The sequence below is a fragment of the Lytechinus variegatus genome, chromosome 10 (genome assembly GCF_018143015.1).
Source record: "Lytechinus variegatus isolate NC3 chromosome 10, Lvar_3.0, whole genome shotgun sequence".
NCBI lineage: Eukaryota > Metazoa > Echinodermata > Echinoidea > Temnopleuroida > Toxopneustidae > Lytechinus > Lytechinus variegatus.
The window spans coordinates 16,160,000-16,184,966 of NC_054749.1; the positions used below are offsets into that span (position 1 = coordinate 16,160,000).

Sequence of the window (24,967 nt, forward strand, 5' to 3'; positions counted from 1 at the left end):
AGAGAATCACATTATTGGCAGATATGCAGTGCTTATAAACATTTGTACAAAGCAGTACACGACTAATACACATGACAATTATTATTGCATGGCATTTATATATCATGAGACAGTACAGGAATGTGTCACGAGTTGTTTTGAACTTAACCCATTGCTTATGGGAACTGGGTGGGCCCTGTACAGAGTGTATGGGGATTTCTTTTTTCTCGTGGTGAACGGGTTAAGGAGGAGGGGGAAATGACTCACCACACCCATGTTCATCAGCTCCATCTCTACAATGAACAACACCATCACAACGAGCGGAAGAATTGAAAAATGTGCCATCAGAACAAAAAAAAAGGTCTGTAAAAATGAGCAAAGATACAAAGCAATATATCATTAGTGAAAAATAGCACACTAATTCTGTGGTGAATACGTATCGCTTGAAATCTTCACATCGGAATGAAACTTGAACATTAATATGTTCTCTTTCAAATAATAATACCAAATATATAAAAACAAATGGAATGCCTCTGGCAGTCTTGCCTGCATAGCAGCAATGCTGACTTTGAAAACAGCTATTGAATAATTATTCACAAAAGAAAACATTCATACTATAATAGAATATTTGTCCATTGACCAAAATTGACTATGATCATGAGATCTAAGATGTGAGCAAAACAATCATTTATACTTGATTACCCAAATTTCTATGTTTCATGAACTACATCCAACTATCAAAATTTTGATGCAAATTCAACAATTACCCAACACATGGCCAAAGTTCACGACCTGAAACACAATATTTAATGTTACTTCATTACCCTTATGTGCAAGTTTCATGAACTAGGGCCATATACTTTCTAAGTTATCATGACATTTCAAAAACTTAACCGTAGGTTAAGATTTCAATATTGATTCCCTCAACATGGTCTAAGTTCATGGACCCTAAATTGCCTTTGACCTTGGTCATGTGACCTGACAATCTGGCAGGATCTTCAGTAATACTTGATTACCTTTATGTCCAAGTTTCATAAACTACGTTCATATACAATCTCAGTTATGATGTTATTTCAAAAACTTAACCTTAGGTTAAGATTTGACGCTGACGCTGTCGCCATCGGAAAAGTCGCGCCTATAGTCTTGCTTTACATCTTACTGTGGTACAGATTTTCAGAACATGAAAATGATAATCCTGAAATCCATAATTGGCCTAGCTTTATATCACACAAGTTTAAAACCATTTCTAAAGATTTATAAAAATGTTAATCATATCTATCAAATAAACTGTTACTTGAAAAGTAATAACAGTAAGTTTTCCTATTTATTTATTCATTTCAGCTTTCTTTTACCAGGGTAGCCCCTTCAGTTATGTAAACTGATTTACAAGAGAGCCCAATTCACTGTGCATTCACACTCTATTTTTTCAGCTAAGTAGACGTATTAGGATTTATCAAAGGTCAAGTCCACCTCAGAAAAATGTTGATTTGAATCAATAGAGAAAAATCAGACAAGCACAATGATGAAAATTTCATCAAAATCAAAATCATAACAAAATAGTTATATGAACGAGTCAGTTATATCCAAATGAGAGAGTCGATGATGTCACTCACTATTTCTTTTGTTTTTTATTGTTTGAATTATTCAATATTTCATTTTTTACGAATTTGACGATTAGGATCTCCTTGCCTGAAGCACAAATGTTAAAATAATGGAATTCCACGTGTTCAGGGAGGAATGAAACTTCATTTCACATGACAATGACGAGAAAATAAAAATATTTCATATAATAAAATACAAAAGAAATAGTGAGTGATATCATCACTTCTTCATTTGCATACCGACCGAGATGTTCATATAACTGTTTTGTGAAATGAAGCAAAACTTTAAAATGCCATAACTTTCTTATTTTACATCCGATTTTGATGAAATTTTCAGTGTTATGCTTGTTGAATTTTTCTCTTTTTATTCAAATCAAGTTTTTGTTTGGGTGGACTTGTCCTTTAAATACAAATCTGGAACCTAAAAAAGGCATAAGCAATGTTGTGTCTCGCCTACTTGTGATGGTAACTAGAAATATTGTATTTTGCGAGGTCACACAACAGAATTGTATCAAAAGTTCATTGTAAAATAACTGAGATGGAATAACATTTGTCATAAGAGTCTTTCAGGTACACTTTAATGTTGACCTCAAAATGACCTTTGTCCTCACCATGTGACCTCTGAACACATGCAGGTCTCCTAAGTACAGTTAAAACCCAAATTTGGTTGAAAAGTGACCTACAGTTGCAGAGTTATGTCATAACAATGACCTGAAAATGACCTTTGACCTTACCATGTGACGTCCGACTGCAGCATGACATGCAGGTCCCCTCAGCACATCTACAACCCAAGTTTGGTTTAAAAGTGACTTATGGTTGCAGAGTTATGTGTCGTAAGAGAATCATGCATGTAAAATTTAATGTTGACCTGAAAATGACCTCTGATCTTACCATGTGACCTCTTACTGCACCATTACATGCAGGTCCCCTAAATACATCTACCAATTTTTTTTTAAAGCAACTACTGGCTGCGGAGTTATTTGTCATAATGTTTGTGACGGACGGACAAAATTGGGATCCCTTAGTCTCGCCTTCACCCCTGGTGGACGAGACAGAAATGATTTAATATACTATCATCGATATAATCAACCCCACTTCTGTGAAGTCTGGACTCTTACCAGATGTATTAATGCTCTGAATGAGCACACCAAACACCCTTTCTGTGAAGTAATCATAGTAACCATAGGGGTCCGCATCACTTGAAGAAATCAGCCTTATCCACATTGATGAGGATGCAATGACGTAACTCCCATCAACACTGTAGTTATAGTAAGCAAAGCTGAACGTTGGTGGTGTGTTGAAAAATGGATCAGCACCACGACCAAAACTAAGGATGTCTCCATACCCAAGAGATATGTCCTGGAGTACAATTCGGAAGCCAGATGCATTGGTCTGAAGGACGTATGTGAAGAACAATGAATCCTCAAAGTTTTCTGGGTAGGCTGGAGATGTTACTGTTATGTTCTCTTCCTCTTGCAGGTACTGAACGTGACTGGGTTCTATAAAAAAAAGTATTGTAAAATCTATGAAATGAGCATCGTAAAATATATAAAAGAAGCTTTGTAAAATAAATATGTACTTAAAAAAAGAGGATTTCAGTGTTGTTTAAATCTCCTTCTTTGGAATTGTCCTTTTAATTGCGATTGGTAACGATTATTTGTCAAATATTCATAATGCCTAGCTCCTTAGAAATTACCTGAAAAATCTTCAGCATAGTCGTATTATAACATAACTTCATGAAACTTACCACAGGTGCTGTGAGTTTCATCATCATAAGATGCACAAAAATATTTGCCATCGCACAGCTCGTCACTTGGGACAACCAGGGGGAAATGTGAACATATCAATGAATCTGAAACAAAGTGAAAATAAATAATAGTTAAAATACATGTAGTTAAACTTGAGTTAATCTGGGAGAGTACATGTAGTAACACTGGAAGAGTTACAACGGTTGTAAAATGTTTATTGGTGATTATAAGTAAACATGAAATTATGATAAGTACTTGTATATCTAATACTCTGTACTTAAACATACCATAATGTAGGTATGCTTGATGAAAGCACTTAAATATTGTTATTGTTATATTTCTATATTCATTTTATTTTTATTCAATTGATAATGAAATATATAACTCACCTCCTGTAAGAACAGCAGATATTTCAACCACAGCAAAAGTATAATTATCTCCAAAGAAATTCCCGTGGCTTGGATGTAGGACTGCAAACTGTGTCCCAAGTTCAAAGGAGGACATGTTGTTAGTAAATGTGATGTTTGGTTGATCAAAACTGATTGGATAGAATGCGTTGCTATATGGAACAAGGCCAGGGGTGACTGTAAACCGAGGTAAAACTTGTGATGAATTGGTCACATCAAACTTCAAGTGATATCCAGGGTAGGTGCGTACTTCAAGATAAGGTACTTTGTTTCCATGAATAACTATGCTGTTTGGTGGTGAGTCTGGTTCAATGACTAGAGTAGAATCTTTGTTAAAAGAAGACATTGAGAAATTCATAACTATGAGCCTACATAATTCTCTTCCTGAACAAAAATTACACCAAAACGTATATCTATAATTCCATTGCACTCTTAAAAAAAAATAGCACGTCAATGTTGTGGAGCCCTGTTGATACTGTAGTAGTGAATTATATTAGTGACATAAATTGAGGATTCAGAATTGAAATTGGTGAAGAAATGACAGAGAAGAAGCATGTTTTTGTGATTTATAAATCAATTTTGTATAAATTAACATAAATATTTTTCTAGACAAAATTTCTAAATTCTGTGCAGAACCTTGGTGAACCTCATGTGTAGCTCTCAGATGGAAAAAAAAAAATCAATCAACAAATAAATAAGAATTTTTCGTGAGTTTTGAAAAACATGCATAAATGAGCATATTAAGAGTTTCAAAATTCTGTGTAGAAATTTTGTATCCCTACCTAGAGCTATCATATAAAGCAAACAAAATTGAAATTGATCAAGAAATGAAGGAGAAAAAACATATTTTTGCAATTTATGAATAAATTTTGCATTAATTAGCATAAATGATTTTCTAATCAAAATTTCAAGATTCTAAGTGGATGTTTGGTGACCCTCATGTAGCTCTACCAGATGGATGAAAAAAAATCAAAATTGGTCAACAAATAAAGAAGAATTTTTTGTGATTATGAAAAAATTTGCATAAATAATTTTCTAGTCAAAATTTCAAAATTCACGGTCTACAGTAAGTTTGGGGAACCTCATGAAGCTCTACCAGATGGAAGAAAAAAAAAATCAAAATTGGTATACAAATAAAAAAGAAAAAGCATTTTATGTGCATTTTTTAAAATATGCGTAAATTTCACATGAATTAGCATATAAATGTTTTGAGTCAAAATTTCAAAATTCTGTGTCTCGGTTTGGGGTACCTCATAAAGCTCTACCAGTTGGTAGGAAAAAAAATCAAATTCAGCAAACAAATAAAAAAGAAAAAGCATTTTATGTGAATTTTTTAAAATATGCATAAATTTAACATAGATAAGCACAAAGATTTTAGAGTCAACATTCTGTGTAGAAGTTTTGTGAACCTCATAAAGCTCTACCAGATGGAAGCAAACAAATCAAATCAGTCAACAAATAAAGGAGAAGCATTTTGTGAATTATGAAAAATGTGCATAAATTAGCACAAATAATGAGTTTCACAACTCTATGTAGAAGTTTTGAATCCCCCACCTAGTGCTATCATATAAAGCAAATAAAATTGAAATTGGACTTGAAATGATGAAGAAGAAGAATTTTCAAATTGTGGACGGAGGACAGTGGACGCCACCCCACAACAGAAGCTCATCTGGCCCTTCAGGCCAGATAAGCTAAAACAAAAGAAAAAAAAATGTTTGGGGCAATCTGAATTAAGCCTAAACTTCAGAGATTACAGAATATTACCATTTAAATTGCCCAGAAGATGAAAGAGCGAATCCCAAACTACATAGAATTATTCTAAAAAAAAGACCATTCCAAACAATGGTCGGGGGAGGGGGGGGGGGTGGGCAATGATGATGTGATATACCAATGATGAGTAGATACAGGCATGACCAAAGAAAGGAAGAAAAGAAAGAAAAGAAGGATCTCTTTTTCAAGATTGGGCATGTTATGTAATAAGGGTGTCAAAAATACTAAAATACTGAAAGAGGGATATTCGTTTTGCTAGGATTGATTGATTGATTAGGGTTTAACGACACTACCAACACAATGTGTCATATAAGTGTCAAGCTAGATATTACTTTAATGCGTATACTGAGTTAGTTGGGTGGCTACTTTCCCGGGAAAAAATTCCCTACTCTTTTCGAATAGGAAAGCAGTTTCTTTAACGTGCAAGTGGGGTTGCTCTCCATCACACGGGACCGACAGCTTTAAGTCTCCTCCGAAAGACTATAGTTAATTTTTAATGTCTTAATAAATGTCATAATTGCTTTGATAATCTTTAATGTTATTTTTTTTAAATCTGAGAAAAAGATTTATTTCTTTAAGGAAATCCACAATTCTTGAGTGTGAAACGTCACAAAATAACGTTTTTAAATCCGGTACGTCATAAAAATTAGTACGTATGTGGCTAAATTCAACACATTCAATAAGGATATGCTTAACTGATAAAACACAATCACACGATACACAACGGGGCAGTTCCTCCGCTGCGAGCAAATAAGAGTGCGTCAAATGAGAATGACCGATTCTAACCCTGGTCAAAACAATATCATCACGTCGTTTAGTTAAGGGGATTGTATTATGTGGTTTGATTACTGATTGGTGCTGGTATAGTTTATTGACAGGGTTTAAATCCCATGACGTTTGCCATTTTCTTCTAATGTAAATATTAATTTTCGACTTTAGATCTGTATATGGGATCTGTATTTTAGTTACCTCTAATTTGAGAGCTTCTTTAGCTAACTTGTCAGCTTTTTCATTTCCTTTGATACCTGTATGGCTCGGTATCCATGCGAAAACCACCTTTTTGCATAGTACATCAAGTTTATAGAGAGATTCTAGCAACTGTACAACAAAGGGATGTTTAAGGTTTCTGCACTGCAAAGCCATTAAACTAGATAAGGAATCTGTAAAAATTACAAAGTGTCTTTTATTTGTGTTTTCAACAATGTGTAAGGCCATTTTCAAGGCCAACAATTCTGCAGTGTATATAGACGCACTGTCCGGTAATCTAACCTGGTCCTGTACATTGTTGCTAATACAGGCTGATCCAACTTTATTCTCATCTTTTGACCCATCGGTATAGATAGCCTGGAAGTTTCTGTATTTATGCCTGATCTCACCGAATTTATCTAAATAGACAAGGTCACTAGTGAAGCCCTTTTTGAAAGTTTTTAATGTAAGGTCAATTACTGGCTCAAAAATCATCCAAGGTGGTATTTTAGGTACAAGAAAAGGAGAAATACTAGTGTTATTTAGTATGTGTATTAGAGCTCCTTGAATACGAAGTCCAAAAGATTTTATTGAAGATGGTTTAAGGTTATAAAAACCAACATGTCGCGGTCTGAAAGTAATATCATATGTTGGATTTGATGTGTTATTTTTTAATTTCATCGCATAGCTAAGAGAAAGCTTCTCGTATCGTAAATGCAGAGGTGGTTCATTAGCCTCCACATAAAGGCTTTCCATGGGAGAAGTACGGAAAGCCCCAAGACAGATTCGAAGGCCTTGATTCTGTATTGGTTTTAATTTTTCGAGATAGGATTTTCTTGCGGAGCTATATACTGCACTGCCATAGTCAAGTTTCGATCTGATCAAAGATCTATAGAGGCGCAGTAGAACAATGCGATCTGCACCCCAATCCATTCTGGAGACGACCTTTAAAAGGTTTAACGATTTAATGCACCTTTCCCTTAGATAATCAATATGAGCTTTGAAATTAAGTCTGTTATCAAATATCAGTCCAAGATATTTAGCTTGCTGGGATACGGGTATGATAGAACCATTTATTTTAAGTTCAGGATCAGGGTGTAAAGATCGCTTATTACAGAAATGTACGCATACAGTCTTAGTTTTTGAAAAACGAAAACCGTTTTCATCTGCCCATTTTTCGATTCTATGTAGACAATTTTGTAGAGTTGTTTCTATAGTGTCCATATTTTCCGACGAACAAGATAAGCAAAAGTCATCGACAAATAGAGATCTATCAAACCGCGGCGTAACAACATCTACGATGCTGTTTATCTTCAACAAGAATAAGGTAACAGAGAGAATGCTCCCTTGAGGTACACCCATTTCTTGATTATGTAGTTCTGATAAGCTGGATCCGAGGCGAACCCTAAAAACTCGGTTGGACAGGAAATTTCTGATAAAAATGGGCAATTTGCCCCTCAACCCAACATTATAAAGATCTCTCATAATGCCATACTTCCAAGTAGTATCATACGCCTTCTCCAAGTCGAAAAAGATAGACACCACATGGTGTCCCCGAATAATGCCATCACGAATATAAGACTCTAGGCGAATGAGTTGGTCAACAGTACTTCGATTTTGACGAAAACCACTTTGAAATCTGGTAATAAGTCCCTTCTTTTCTAGAAGCCACACCAATCTAGTATTGATCATTCTCTCCATTGTTTTGCACAAACAACTAGTCAAGGAAATGGGTCGGTAATTTGTTGGTTTAGAAGCATCCTTTCCAGGTTTTGGAATGGGGATAATGGTAGCCTCCCTCCAAGAATCTGGGAAAACACCTGTCCTCCAAATACTATTGAAAATATCCAGAACGACAAGAAGAGATTCATCTGGTAAACGTTTTAAAAACTGGTAGTGGATATCATCCGGACCAGTTGCTGTATCATGAGACTTGTTGAGGGAATCTTTTAGTTCTGTAATATTAAATGGAATGTTATAGTCTTCTGTGTTGTTTGAAGCAAAATTAAGTTCCCCCTTTTCAGCTTGACCTTTGTAAGCTTGGAACACAGGGGAATAGTGATTAGTTGAGGAGTTATGTTCAAATTCTTGGGCTAATAAATTGACTATGTCTAATCTTTCGGTACATTTGGTTCCATCCGCCTTCGATAAGAAAGGAACAGGATTACTTGTATGTTTTCCGCTTATTTTCTTAACCATTTCCCATACTTTGTTAATGGGAGTATGAATATTCAATTTTGAGATATAACTTTTCCAAGACTCTCTTTTAGCTTTTTTAATGATATTGCGGGCTTTGGCTCTTGCCTCACGATATTTTTGGAGATTGTCATTATTTGGATGTTTTTGAAATTTTCTCAGCGTTTTTTTGCGATTTTTAACAGCTTCTTTGCAGTCTGTATTAAACCAGGGATTATGCTTCCGAAGTGAAGAATTTGATTTTGGTATGGTATTCGTGGCTATATCAATTAATGTATGAGAAAATGAATTAAGGGAATTTTCTTTATTCCTAAACTTCTCTTGATTAATGCTGTTTGAACATTGCTTTGAAAAGTCAACCCAATTTGCTTTTAGGAGTTGCCATTTTGGGGTTCTTTCTTCCGGTAAACACCTGACCGTTTCAATGAGTATAGGAAAGTGATCACTGCCACATTGATCATTATGAACATTCCATTGAAAGTCCATAAAAATAGTGGGTGAGCATACTGATAAATCAATAGCTGTCTTGGACCCAGAGGCTGGATAAATATAAGTCATTGTATTGCTGTTTAGAATACATAGATCAAAATGATCTATCGTTTGTTCTACAATTTTACCTAGCCTATCTAAATTTTGACATCCCCAAAGGGGGCTGTGGGCATTTAAATCACCAACTAACAGAAAAGGTTCTGGAAGTTGATCCACCAGTCTATCTAATTCTCCTTGAGTAAGTTCAAATCTAGGTGGAATGTATATTGAACATATGGTAAAGGTGCAGTGAAGTGTCACCTTGGCCGCAATGACTTGAAGGTTACTTTGAATTTTAATTATTTCATGTGGGGTTCCCTTTTTAATTAAGATAGTTGAACCTCCAATGGATCTACCATCTACCAATGAACTACTACACTTGTTGAAAATATTGTAATAACGAAAAGTAATATTATCAGTTGGGCCCAAGAATGTCTCCTGTAAACAGAAAACAAGAGGATTAAAATCATGCATCAAACGCTTAATTTCTTCATAATTTGGTTTAAGACCGCGGCAGTTCCATTGAACAACAGCTATGTCTTTATTAGGATGCATTTATGTTTTATCCTTTTTTTTTACAATTTGTAGTTTGGATGGAGGGGGATTGGAAGGGGGGATCACATCCATCTCCTCCACCCCTTCAATTGTTAGACTACTGTATTTATTCTGACTTGTATATTCTGATAGGTTAGATTTTACTTTCTCTGCTGGCTTTTTTATTTGTTTGATTTTATCGGTCAAACTGTCAGAAGCCTTTTTTGTCCCTACAGGGTCTCTGGTCAAACTTCTGCTCCGACGAGGAGTTTCTACCTTTCTTGGATCTTTTTTGTTTTCTTCAGGCTTTTTCTGAGTTTTTATTTCTCCTGTGCTAGTAGATATGTGTTTGCTTGTACTACTTGGGGAATCTCCCTTCATCCAAGTTAGAGTTGTCTGGCAGCAAGCATCAGTAAGTGTTTTCCCTCGAACTTTCTGCTTTGCTGCTACAGGGGACACACTTGCCTTATCGGCGTACGAAGAGTTTTGCGGTTGTTGGGACTGAAAGCGCTTTCGTGCTTCAGGATAGGATACATGTTGCAAGGTCTTTATTTCCTGTATTTTTTTTTCCTCTAACCATTTCGGGCAATTTCTGGAGTCAGAGGAGTGATTCCCTCCGCAATTAATGCACTTGACCAAGTTCTTGCAATCTGATGCCACATGACCTTCTTGGCCGCACTTACTGCAGCACTCCTGTTTGGTACAAACGCTCTGAAAATGTCCAAACTTGTGACATTTAAAACACCGAATTGGATTAGGGATGTAAGGGTCAACCTTTACTCTGAGATAACCCACCTTCACGTATGATGGAATACTTGGTGCATTAAAAGTAAGAAACAGTGTGTTCGTCCTCTTCCTCTCACCGTTATTAAAGGAAGAAACACGGAAGACTTCCGTGACACCCTGGTCAGAGAGCTCATCAAGGATCTCCTCAGTTTCACAATCTCTCAACTCGGAGCAACGGATAACTCCTTTGCTCGAATTGAGGGATCTATGAGGAAAAACCTTGACGGGGATATTTACAAACAATTTCACCTTCAGTAAGTTTTTCGATTGTACTGCTCTGTCTACTTCTACCAGGATGTCTCCCGATCTTAAGCGAGACACGTTATGTACAGACCCAGCCAACCCCTCAATGCCCTTGTTGATCGCGAAAGGCGACAATCTGAGAGGCTTGTTTGGGTCGGTAGCCTGAATTATCAGAAATCTCGGAAAAGACTCACGGTCATCTTCCGAGTCGCTTGATAAGTCATTTCTTGTTCTTTTGATTTGTTTGTGTTTAGCCATAATTGATTTTTTTTTATTTTCGACACCATTGCTCCCCACCCACCACCGAGCCCAACGAGGGGACGTCGTATGGCTTAGGAACCATTCATCCTGCCGACGCCAGGGATACAAAAAGTGTTATACTCCGAGGACAAATGTACCCAGATTGGCCTGACAAGCAGCTGCCTTCTAAAATGCAAAGTTGGTTACAAAATAACAATTTACTGCCATAATTTAACATTATAGCAGGCAAACGTATATTGGCTCAAGTCGATGAAATATCAATACTGCTTGCATTTTAGGGCTAAGCACCACCAGCCGATTGATTATATCCAGGCCTATATAACCTCCCGACTAGGTGAATCCAGGGCCAAAGTGATGTGTTGCTTCAGGAGGACCGCAGTCTCACCATTCACTCAATCACCAGGATCCCCTTCTCCACCGACACGGGTCGCAGTCCACGGCAAACAGACTGTCCCTTTTAGTCGCCTCTTACGACATGCAGGGAATACAGCGGGTCTATTCTACTCCCCGACCTGCAGGGGCCTCGTTTTGCTAGGAAAGCTAAGTGATCATAGTCAAATTTGCAACGGTATAAAAAAGGCTAAAATGCTTTTATAAGGGATGTTCTTTTTGCCCCAACACTATGTGTTTAGGGTCCGATTTGAGCGAGGTGTGGGAGGTAAGGCAGTACTACAGTATATACACCCAATGTAAAGGTAAAGCTGCCATCCACGACATAATTAAAATAATGCTGCACTTCTTTAGGGGGTCAATTCAGGGAATCGTTGTGAAGGGGACTGTTTTGTTTCCAATACTTATTAAGGGTTTCACACACCAATACTTGTTTTTGAAATATGAAAAATACTTTAGTAGGGTGCTTTTCGAAACCCAATGGTCGCGCCTTGATCCACTCGTCAGTGGAAGTGGACCCCCCCGGCGCAAAATTATTTTTCCCACTGCAGTTCCGGACCCCAATATAAATATTCATGACTTGCGTTTTTGCAAAAAGAGTACGCATGCACATGGACTTTATCTTTAAACAAGTGGAACGCCTCTGGCAGTCTCGCCTGCATTATGCAATTCGATAAAGCAGCAGTGCTGCCTTTGAAAACAGCTAATGAATAATTATTCATAGAAGAAAACACTAATACGATAATAAAATATAATGTCCATTGACCCAAAATTACCTTAGACCATGATCACATGACCTAAGACATGTGCAAAGCAATCATTCATTCTTGATTACCCTTATGTCGATGTTTCATGCGCTATATGCATAAACTTTCTAAGTTATGATGCCAATTCAACACATACATATATTCCCAACACAGCTAAAGTTCACTGACCTTTAAATGACCTTTGACCTTGGTCATGTGACCTGAAACTTGCACAGGATGTTTCAGGATACATGGTTGCTCTTATGTCCACGTTTCCTGAACTAGATCCATAAAATTTCAAAAGTTCAAAGGTCTCAAATGTTGCGCAAGACTTGAAAGTAAAAAGTCAGCCAGCGGCATGGTAAAAAAATTTGGCACCGAAAATATTGCGCGAATTGTTGAGATATGGCCTGGATAGGGTTAATGGTCACTGCATGTTATGTATTTATCTATTTTCTCTGTAATGTGTTTTTTATTGTAAACTCACATTGTTAGACTTTGGATTTTTTGATGAGCATTATTGAATAAAGCCGAAATGAAGATCAATTTGAAAAACTGCAGTGGGTAAAATAATTCGCTCCCTGGGCAATGACCACATGGAAATCTGTTCCGCAAAGGTGGAATATATTCCAAAGTCGAACAACGTGGGGAATTAACTGCATGCAGTTGAGATTTATGCCTCCGTCATTGCCAGGAACAAAAATATAGGCTACTATACAACTACTTATAAAATGTTCAAATATTGACCTCTGTGACTGTTGAATTTTAACTTGTGAGTCCAACATCTACTCAGATCATGTGCAATCCCATACGCATACATGAGCTAAGACTCAAACTGATGCTTTGAATGACTCTTTGATTTTATCGAAAAAGATATTTTCAGAGATATAATATTGCGACCTTTGACTTTATGTCCATCAATACACACCAATTATTGTCATCCCAAAATATGCATACGTAAGCCAAGTTTGAAGTTGAATTCTCAAAAAAAAAATTATCATAACAAGTGGAATGCCTCTGCCAGTCTCACCTGCATCACGTGATTCAATATAGCAGCAGTGCTGACTTTGAAAACTACTATAACTCGCACAATCAAGTATTAGTAAACATCCTGCCTGGGTTTCATGTCACATGATCAAGGTCAAAGGTCATTTAGGGTCAATGAACTTAGACCATGTTGGGGGAATCAACATCAAAATCTTAACCTAAGGTTAAGTTTTTGAAATGTGGAATCAAGTGGAATGCCTCTGGCCGTCTCACCTGCATCACGCGATTCAACATAGCAGCAGTGCTGACTTTGAAAACTACTACAACTCGCACAAGATGTTCAGTGATACTTGGTTACTCTTATGTCCAAGTTTTATGAACTAGACCAACATACTTTCAAAGTTATGATGGTAATTCAACAAATACCCCCAATTTGGCCAAAGTTCATTGACCCTAAGTGACCTTTGACCTTGGTCATGTGACCTTAAATGCCCACAGGATGTTCCGTGATACTTAATTACTCTTATGTCCAAGTTTTATGAACTAGACTAACATACTTTCAAAGTTATGATGGTAATTCAACAAATACCCCCAATTCGGCCAAAGTTCATTGACCCTAAATGACCTTTGACCTTGGTCATGTGACCTGAAACTTATGCAGGATGTTCAGTGATACTTGATTAACCTTATGGCCAAGTTTCATGAACTAGGTCCATATACTTTCTAAGTTATGCTGTCATTTCAAAAACTTAACCTTAGGTTAAGATTTGATGTTGACGCCCCCTGCCGGAAAAGCGGCGCCTGTAGTTTCACTCTGCTATGCAGGTGAGACAAAAACAAGAAATTTTGGGGTATATAATGACTTTTGTATGCTTTTAAGCTTTGAGCTAACAACTCCAAAATTTAATGAGATTCTTGTTACCCCTATATGTATATACAAGCTAAGTGTGAAGTTCAATCACCCAAAAGTCCTTGAGTTATCACTATAAATTATTTTTAGATATTTTGGGCTACATAATGATGTGACCTTTTGCCTGGATACCCCCCCCAAAAAAAATAGTGAAATTGTTGTTACTACAAGCACTCCTAATTAAAGCATGAAATCAGACAAAACAATTTTTAGTTATTAAGAAAAGTGATTACTAGGTCTCTGCCGAACTTTGTTGAGGTGACACAAAAATGGAAAAGGTCTTCTGAGAAAAATTGATCACAAGCTGGCTTAAAAAAAAACAGTGACCAATTAACAGTTAAAACATCACACATGTGGAAATTCTGTGGAATTCATTGATGGAAAGAAAATGAAAATGCAAAAAAATGTTATATCCTTCCCAGAAGAGTTAATTATATCAAAGATGCATTGCAGATGCTGTAGATATTTTATATCATATCTGTAATAAAACATTGCAAATTAATTATATTCTTACCAGTGCTACAAGACACAATTCCTATATCATCTATAGCAATGAATTTGTAGCTATAGTAGTCATAATAGTCATCAGAGATCCCTTCAAGAATAGCAGTTCCAGATGGGAGGCCAAACAGGTTGACTTCAGCATATGCCCAACTATTAAAATGTGTTAATATAAAACAAAGATGTGGAATATTAAAGAATGGTATTAGATTCAATTTTTGTTGATGCTGGCCACCATATCAGAGCTTGAATATCAAAGCGATGTTTCATTTCATATCAATATGGCATTTTAAGCATCCACCAAGTTTTGCTTACGGAATCCCAGAATCCATATGCTTTAACCTGTTAATCTGTGGTTTGTCATGAATGGAAACTAATTAAAATTGTTTAAAGAAAAAAAAAGCTCAGGATTGGCAATATATAGTTTGTCTCATTGGCAATGACATATATATAGTGACCTATAAAAATAACCCTAACAAATTACTAGAGCATTAAAATACTAAATAAATATCAAAGAGCTTTAGATGTGTCATTCCTACATGACGGGTGCTGTACATAAAGAGGAAATCATTATGATAATCATCAAGGTAACTTAATAAATGTTCAATTCAATCATTCAGTATTCATGTAAATCAATACAAAGAGAAACTTGAGTAGTGTACTTTATGTGATTTAGTTGTGCAATCATAATTCAGCAAGGGTCAATATTTTAATGGCAATTATGAAATAATTTGTATGTATAATTGTTTATATGAAAAGCACATGAATATGGAATGACAGTTATTCACATGAATGTTCCAAACAATGTATTTAAAAAATATTTGACTGAAATACTAACTCGTGTTCTTCCGGACCTTGGTTCATCCAAAGCAAGAAATAATCAGCCTCTGATCCATTAGTTTTGTAAGAGATTCTGAGATGAAGTCTCCCGGTAATGATGTACCAAAATGATAGACATTGATCAGCAAGGGGATCAGACCTCAATACTTCCATTTCCAAAGTGTAGTCTTCGTAGTAGTAATAGGAGGGCGACATCAATAAGTAGAGGCCATCTGTTTCATGGTCACATATCAAATAATTTAGAAATTATCAAAAGAAATAGATTATGAATGAAAAAGCATGGTGGCACTTGTGGAGGTATAGACAACCCTCAGCGATGCTAGAGGACAGTTTTCTGTTTCATTTTGTGGTCTTAATACGACTGAATTCACAATACCCAAAAATATTTTTGATAAGTATTCATTGTAAATCATATGCACACAAAATTTAAATGACTTTCTCTAATATTCATCTGGGCCCTGTAATAGAAAGGTTAGCAATTAATCTTAAGCTTGGTTTTTGCAATCAATTATACATTGAAGTCAATGCAATCAAATGCCCAAAAAATGTTTTACGATTGGTTAGCTTTATGTTGCAGGCCCCTGGACTATAGTACTGTGTCACCACAAAAAAAGAAGATCAATATTGCATGAAAAAGAATAAGCAAACACCTAAACACACCACCACACAATAGCATTTCCAGATTGTTCAAAAATTCAATGTCAGGAGATGGATATTCTTCTAAAATTAATAATAATAATAACAATTGGCATTTACATAGCGCTTTATCAATGTACATGTGTACGACTGGTCAAGGCGCTTCACTATTAGGTGCACACTTGTTAAACCCACCACATGATAAGCACCTGGGTGAGAGTGGCAAAGTGTGAATTGATGCCTTGGCAAAGGGGGCTTGGCCATGGTGGGATTCCAACACAGACCCTCTGATTACAATGTGAGAGTCAGGACCACTACACCACTGTGCTTCCACAAATTCACCTTCCACAAATTTACCTGTCGAATTATGAGTATGGTCAAGTTCCTGATACTGAGAGTAAGATTCGTTGCCTGAGGTAACAGCCCAGGGTCCTCTGTAATAACTTGTTGAATCATTTGTTGGTTTCCAGGAACAGAAAGTACCAAGTTCAAAGTCACAGAAATCACCAGCTGCAATAAGAAAAAAATAGGTGTGAAATACTTCATGCTTTTCAAGATCCAAAATGATATCTGAAAGTGCATTTTAGTATATACTTCCCATCGTGCTTTTCCTCTAAATCAAAAGGTGCGTCATGCTTTCTTTGGAAGTTTCACTCGATGATAATGCCCAGTTGACGCATGCATTATGGTGCTTGCATTGCCCTGCATTGTTGCACACCAGTGCATGGCATGATTTGCCTGTATCAGTGCACACTTTGTCCTGACACATTCACAACATAGTTGCGACATGTTTCTGCATTGCTTGTGCATATTTCATGCACTGTCCCCACATGCAAATTCTTGACACCTTATCCTGTAATGTATCTAGCGCAAATTTAAATATTCCAACGTTATGGTGTTCGTCATGGCTATTTGATCAGGACCAGTTACACTGATCATGTGGTCTGTACGCACGATTTTGCACATATCAATCGCAAACTATGCATGAAGTATCCTCAGCCTGAGCGTTTAATCTCGTTTAATGCATGCCTACTATTTTTGTGCCACAACCTTTCTATTTTTATGCCATGCATTGGCATGGCTATGTTGCGCATACATGTAGTTTATGAAAGGTTCACAAACTTTTAATGCGTGCTATGTTGAAAATTTTGGCATGCATTTCATGCACTGCTACCCACCTGCATGAGTGCGTGCCCATGCGCAAAATATGCAGGAACCACAATATATGCGAGTGTAAATCAGGCTTAAGTCATTTCTGGGTTTCATGCAAAAACAAAAATCACAAATATTTTTGATTTGATTCATACTTTGTTACCTTATCAAAGGTCTGTGCTGAGACTTTTAGCAGAATTCTCACATAATAAAAGCGCTATGCATCTTTTCAATTTCAATTTTCACTTTTTGGTATAGACAAGGCATCGTGGAGTGCTGGAAAGACACTATGAAAAGCTGCATACAGAGATGCTACTCTGACTTATGACTAATTCTTGGATCTCTATCCAATTTGAAACACACATATGACATGAATTACAGTCAGTAAATGACAGTTTAAAGCATTTTGTATAAATAAAATGCTAGATTTTCCTCTGGTTATACTAATTTTTGTCTACTCTAATGGTTTGCCAAAACAATTGTAGTATGACTAGAAATACTTTTGACATGAAAAGAAAAAGCAGTATCCCCTTAATCAACTACATACCTTTTGAAAACTTTAGTTATAACAAATCAGCAATAAATCTACACTCTGATATATACATATCCACATAAAGACAAGTGAAATAAGACATGAATGGGAAACTGTTAATTTCCCCATAAGTATACTAAAAATAAACACTACGTACCTTCCACCATGCACTAATTGTGACTTAATCAGAATGACATAGAGGTTTCATTTCCCCTCCTTTATATGCATTTCAAAAAGATGTTTCAGTCATAATCAAAATGAGTAAATCTTAGAAAAGTTAACATACTGATATTCCCATTTCGGATGATCAGTGAGAAGTAAGATCCAATAAGAGACCCTGTTTTGAAGACAATCCAGCCATCAGTTGTTGTTGTCTCAACATATCTGTAATATTTGTAATAATAGTTGTAGTTATCTGTTGCATTGAAGAGAACTCTTCCTCCAGATAGCAGGCCTTCTCCTATTTGAAGTACATCTTCTCCAGTGTAATCATTCACGTTATAATCCCTGAGGATAAAAGCCAGCACTCCAGATTCTGCATGAACTGTCCATATGATATGAAGGTTTGGTCTGATCTCAGAGTATAACATAATACCAACTGTAACAGGACTGTTTTCGGAATCAGCAGAGAAGTTTATCTGCCGTGGAGCTATGAACAACAATGTAAAAAATAGAAAAGAAAAATCATGAATATTAAAAATATATCAGTGCAATGTACATGCATGAAATAAAATGTAAAATTTCAAGAATTTCATGAGTTTTCTGTACCTTTGTTCTGCACAAAAAATTGAAGCTTCAATCTCACAATGCCACATGCATTAGACAATGTTTTTTTAATCAAATTACTTCATGGATGATATGCATGAAATGCAAATTTAAAAGATAAGAGTAGAAAGAAAAATGTTATCTTGAAAAGGGATCTAATCTCCCCAAAGCATAAGCAATCATGTGGGAAACAAAATCATTACGGTTGTAAAGGAAGTCACATCTGTTTCATTCATAAAACGACTGAATATAAAATGAGACTTACGACAACCAGTTTCATCTTCACGTTCCGGACAGACAGCTGCTCCATCACATGATTGGTTCACATGGTAGAACAAGTGAGTGCTATCACCGCACGGTATGTAGTCTGTTGGAAAAAAGTCAGAATAAGACCATGAGATCACTAACAAGTGGAATGCCTCTGGCCGTCTCACCTGCATCACGCGGTTCAATATAGCAGCAGTGCTAACTTTGAAAACTACTCTAACTCGCAAAAGATGTTCAGTGATACATGGTTACTCTTATGTCCACTTTTTATGAATTAGACCAATAAACTTACAGAGATATGATGGTTATTCAACAAACAAGTGGAATGCCTCTGGCCGTCTCACCTGCATCACGCGGTTCAATATAGCAGCAGTGCTGACTTTGAATACTACTCTAACTCGCACAAGATGTTCAGTGATACATGGTTACTCTTATGTCCACTTTTTATGAACGAGACCAATAAACTTACAGAGATATGATGGTTATTCAACAAAAAACCCCAACATGGCCAAAGTTCATTGACCATACATGACCTTTGACCTTGATCATGTGACCTGAAACTCGCACAGGATGTTCAGTGATACTTGATTACTCTTATGTACAAGTTTCATGAATAAAATCCATTAACTTTCATAGTTTTGATGGTAATTCAACAGATAAACCCAATTCGGCCAAAGTTCATTGACCTTTGACCTTGGTCATGTGACCTGAAACGCGCACAGGATGTTCAGTGATATTTGATTACTCATATGTCCAAGTTTAATGAACTAGACTAATAAACTTTCAAAGTTATGATGGTAATTCAACAGATACCCCCGATTCGGCCAAAGTTCATTGACCCTAAATGACCTTTGACCTTAATCATGAGACCTGAAACTTACACAAAATATTCAGTGATGCTTGATTACTATTATGTCCAAGTTTCATGAATCATATCCATAAACTTTCAAAGTTATGATGGGAATTCAACAGATATCCCCAATTCGGCCAAAGTTCATTGACCCTAAATGACCTTTGACCTTGGTCATGTGACGTGAAACTCATGCAGGATATTCAGTGATACTTGATTAACCTTATGTCCAAGTTTCATGAACTAGGTCCATATATTTTCCAAGTTATGATGACATTTCAAAAACTTAACCTCAGGTTAAGATTTCGATGTTGATTCCTCCAACATGGTCTAAGTTCATTGACCCTAAATGACCTTTGACCTTGGTCATGTGACATGAAACTTTAATAGGATGTTCAGTAATACTTGATTAACCTTATGGCCAAGTTTCATGAACTAGGTCCATATACTTTCTAAGTTATGATGTCATTTCAAAAACTTAACCTCAGGTTAAGATTTGATGTTGACGCCGCCGCCGCCGTCGGAAAAGCGGCGCCTATAGTCTCACTCTGCTTCGCAGGTGAGACAAAAACCCCAACATGGCCAAAGTTCATTGACCTTACATGACCTTTGACCTTGATCATGTGACCTGAAACTCGCATAGGATGTTCAGTGATACTTGATTACTCTTATGTACAAGTTTCATGAATCAGATCCATAAACTTTCAAAGTTATGATGGTAATTCAACAGATACACCCAATTCGGCCAAAGTTCATTGACCTTTGACCTTGGTCATGTGACCTGAAATAAGCACAGGATGTTCAGCGATACTTGATTACTCTAATGTCCAAGTTTAACGAACTAGACCAATAAACTTTCAAAGTTATGATGGTAATTCAACAGATACCCCCCGATTCAGCCAAAGTTCATTGACCCTAAATGACCTTTGACCTTAATCATGAGACCTGAAACTTGCACAAAATGTTCAGTGATGCTTGATTACTATTATGGCCAAGTTTCATGAATCAGATCCATAAACTTTCAAAGTTATGATGGGAATTCAACAGATACCCCCAATTCAGCCAAAGTTCATTGACCCTAAATGACCTTTGACCTTGGTCATGTGACGTGAAACTCATGCAGGATGTTCAGTGATACTTGATTAACCTTATGTCCAAGTTTCATGAACTAGGTCCATATATTTTCTAAGTTATGATGACATTTCAAAAACTTAACCTCAGGTTAAGATTTTGATGTTGATTCCTCCAACATGGTCTAAGTTCATTGACCCTAAATGACCTTTGACCTTGGTCATGTGACATGAAACTCAAATAGGATGTTCAGTAATACTTGATTAACCTTATGGCCAAGTTTCATGAACTAGGTCCATATACTTTCTAAGTTATGATGTCATTTCAAAAACTTAACCTCAGGTTAAGATTTGATGTTGACGCCGCCGCCGCCGCCGTCGGAAAAGTGGCGCCTATAGTCTCACTCTGCTATGCAGGTGAGACAAAAATGATATTGTTTCACATTACGAGACAGGCATGTTTGAATTTTTCAGAGTTTTTACTTTCAAACTCGGGATTGAAACATTGAGATGGAATCAACTGCACTCGCTCAGTCCTCTCCACAAACCACAGAATGTCCTCGAGTGCTAGGGAGCTCTGATAACCGTAGATAATAATCACATGGCGTGGTGAATGAAAGTCTCCATGCAAAAAATTGTATTAATTGTAAATGGCAAAGTTGCCAACGAACATTCATATCCTGAAATAAACTTTGAAGCATGAAAAAATTGACCAGAAGAAGTTGGAATATTGCAATGAAATAATCAACAATGTAATGATCAATTCGTATCTCAGGGGATTTGTTTACACTGTACTTCGCCCATCACACGAGCTGGGCTGCAGCTTGAAATTTGACCTCAGGGGTGGATTAATTCTGACTGACTTGAATTTTTGGACATTTATGATTTATTTTCATGCTATTTTATTCATCTTCATTTTATCAAAAAGATTTCTTAAATTGATAGTTACCCCAGATATTACTTTGAACGGCTGAAAAGGACAGCGTAAAAGCCTAGATAATTTATTCAGTTTCCTTTTCTTGACGAGCTCTTTTCTCATGTCCGTATGAACGAACGCATATTGACTTATTGGGTTCCGAATTTTGCCTCAAAACTCAGATCTCAATGTTTCACAGTGTTTCGTACTTCTATAGTCATCTTTCACTAGTCTAATTCCTAGACCGCTATGTCAGCACTGTAAATGTTTGGTTTGACTTTCTGGTTTTATTTTGACGGAGGAAGAGGGAGCTAGGAGAGAGATGAAGAGATAAAAGGTATGTATGTATGTATGTGTGTGTGTGTGTGAGAGGAGAGAGAGAGAGATGGCAAAGAAATGGAGGGAGAGAGCGAGTGAGAGAGATGAACAATTCATGCCTTCAAAATGTCTACAAGTTAAAAAGCATATTTGTTCTAATACGAGGCATAAAAAATGTTTTTTCTCGCCCACTTGTGAAAGTAACCAGAAATATCGTGACTTGCGAGGGCACGCAACAGAATTGTATCAAAAGTTCATTGTAAAATAACTGGGAAGGAATAACATTTGTCATAAGAGTCTTGCATGTAAAATTTAATGTTGACCTCAAAATGACCTTTGACCTCACCATGTGACCTATGAACACAATAACATGCAGATCTCCTAAGTATATCTACGACCCTAGTTAGGGTGAAAAATTAAGGTTGCAGAGTTCTGTGTCATAAGAGAATCTTGCACATAAAATTTAAAGTTGATCTGAAAATCACCTTTGACCTTACCATGTGACCTCTGACTGCACCATGACATGCAGGTCTCTTAAGTAAGAGTACAACCCAAGTTACGACTTACGGTTGTGGAGTTATGTGTCATGAGAGTCTTGCATGTAAACTTCAATGTTGACCTGAAAATGACTTTTTACCTCGCCATATGACCTCTAACTGCAGTTTTACATGTGGTTCCGTAAGTACATCTACCATCGAAGTTTGGTTGAAAAGTGATTAACATTTGGGGAGTTATGTGCCATTGTTTGTGATGGACAGACAGATGACATTTGGATCCCTTTCGATCTTTCACACAATTTTAAGAACTGGCAGTGCTGTCAGACTAAAAAGAGAACAAATAGCAATATAAGTATATTCTCCATCTTAGGATATGATTACTAACTGAAATTTGATGAAATTTTCATGGAATTGACTGAGTAAAAGAGGTTTAAACTTAAATGGAGGTTTAAACTCATTGAAGTGATCTGGTAACATCTAAAAATGCCAAATTCGTTTGAATGCGCAATTCTTGAAAACATCCATTTTGGTGAACTTTGAAGCTCAATAGCAAAAAATCAAGCACATCAACCTTTAACCCTAAATAGACTGGGCTATTTCGACGCCTAAGAAGACTGGGGGGGGGGGCTGATTCAGCCCCCCCTTATGATCTCGGCCGTCGATCGCGCGATCGCGACGAAAATTGGCACACGCCTTACCCATGGCATTATCTACAAAACTATAACATCAAATTCTGCAAAAAATCTCATGTCTCATTAATTATGCTAATTTATGCATAAAATCATAAGTTTGCTCTAATTAAATAAATAATGCCCCTGAAATGCTAATTTTTGTTTCACATACTCTAGATAGGCATCTGATCAAATTGATTTTAACAAAATTTCAAAATCACATTTATTTTCTTATGTATTCTATTGTTTTGTAAATTTCTTATGTATTTCCTTGTTTTTCAACTTTTTGTTTTTTATTGTTTTTTCAATGGAAATTGTCGGGGAATTTATTTTGACCATAAACAAGATAAAATTAATTGATTTTAAGCAGTAAAAGGTAAAATAATGATACATTTATGAATTTTGGCTAAGAACACTATTTGCATTGGATTTGTACACAAATTCACGTTTTCGAGTAATTTTGGGTCTGCATGCACTTACGAAATGTTGCGTAATTTTGGAACCGCGTACCCCGGGGGCCCCAATTTTGGTCTCAAAAGTTGCGCGAGACTTGAAATTAAAAAGTCAGTGAGCGACGCGGTCAAAAAATTCCCGCGGCGGATTTATCGCGAAAAATGTCGAGGGGGGGGCTGATTCAGCCCCCCCAGTCTTTTTAGGGTTAAATGTGGAACGTCCTTAAATGCATGCAGATTAATTAATACATTGTTTTCAATTCTAATTCAAATGTTTTGTTGGGTGCTAATATAAAAATTCCAACACTTTTTTTTCTTGAAGGAAAAGTGCAAGAAAATATGAAAAAAAGTGGAGCACCTCTGGCAGTCTCACCTGCATCATGCAAATTAATATAGCAGCAGTGCTGACCTTGAAAACATAATTATTCACAAAAAAACACAATTCATATAATGATACAATACTACATTCATTGACAATGAATGAGATTTGACCTTGATCATGCAACCTCAGACTTGTCAGTGATACTTGATTACCCCTACATGTATATCCACATTTTATCAAATATATCTACATGTATAAACTTTGAAAGTTATGACAGCACTCTGATAATTACCTCCAAAATGGCAAAAGTTCATTCACCTTAAATGACCTTTGACTTTGGTCATGCGACCTGAAACTCACGAGATGTTCAGTGATACCTGATTAATTGTATGTCCAAGTTTTATGAACTAGACCAATACACTTACAGAGTTAGGATAATTATTCAACAAATACCCTCAACATGGCCAAAGTTTATTGACCTTAAAAACAAATACCCCCCCCAACTTGGCTGAAGTTCATTGACCCTAAATCACCTTTGACCTTGGTCATGTGACTTGAAACTGAAGCAGGATGTTCAGTAAAACCTGATTACCCTTATGTCCAAGTTTCATGAACTTGGTCCATATACTTATGCTGTCGTCTCATAAACTTAACCTTCAGTTAAGATTTGATGTTGACACGGCTGCCGCAATCAGAAAAGCAGGCCTATAGTCTCACTCTGCTACACAGGTGAGACAAAACAATCAACAATTTCAAAACTGTGCCTGGAACCATGCAACAATTACAATGGAATTTAAGATTCTCATGCTGTAGTCTAAAAAAAACACACCTGGTAATATGTTTGAAATTAACATTTATGTACTGCTAAAACATTTGTATTTCTTGGAACATGTAAACAATACATTTTTTATGCTCCATTCATACATTCATCACACACCTTGGCACCGAATTTTCAGCTAGGCCAAGCAGTTCAAAGTTCAACTGGACCTATTTCACTACCAAGTTGAATGTGTCGGTGATTTACTATAAAGATTTACAGTATAAAGAAACCCAAGGAAACATTTCATGCAAATTTTTAGCGCTAAAAAGTAATCTTCACTGACAGCTCATGTAAAAAGTGGCCAGT

The 24,967-nt window shown here is 36.5% G+C and overlaps 2 protein-coding genes across 2 annotated transcripts in view; both read right to left on the reverse strand.

Annotated features, from left to right (window-relative positions):
* LOC121422473 overlaps positions 1-4,069 on the reverse strand; it is a 181,350-nt gene extending 177,281 nt beyond the window's left edge. Inside the window, exons 1-4 of the mRNA XM_041617541.1 lie at positions 3,718-4,069; positions 3,328-3,432; positions 2,699-3,079; positions 247-342 (exon numbers count right to left, since the gene is read on the reverse strand). Of these exons, the coding sequence (XP_041473475.1) occupies positions 247-342; positions 2,699-3,079; positions 3,328-3,432; positions 3,718-3,832 (697 nt within the window). The 5' untranslated portion in view covers positions 3,833-4,069. The remainder of the gene's footprint in view (positions 1-246; positions 343-2,698; positions 3,080-3,327; positions 3,433-3,717) is intronic.
* Positions 4,070-9,610: 5,541 nt separating this feature from the next.
* LOC121422634 overlaps positions 9,611-24,967 on the reverse strand; it is a 78,514-nt gene continuing 63,157 nt past the window's right edge. Inside the window, exons 24-30 of the mRNA XM_041617796.1 lie at positions 18,744-18,845; positions 18,000-18,362; positions 16,387-16,539; positions 15,392-15,605; positions 14,567-14,706; positions 10,593-10,700; positions 9,611-9,633 (exon numbers count right to left, since the gene is read on the reverse strand). Of these exons, the coding sequence (XP_041473730.1) occupies positions 9,611-9,633; positions 10,593-10,700; positions 14,567-14,706; positions 15,392-15,605; positions 16,387-16,539; positions 18,000-18,362; positions 18,744-18,845 (1,103 nt within the window). The remainder of the gene's footprint in view (positions 9,634-10,592; positions 10,701-14,566; positions 14,707-15,391; positions 15,606-16,386; positions 16,540-17,999; positions 18,363-18,743; positions 18,846-24,967) is intronic.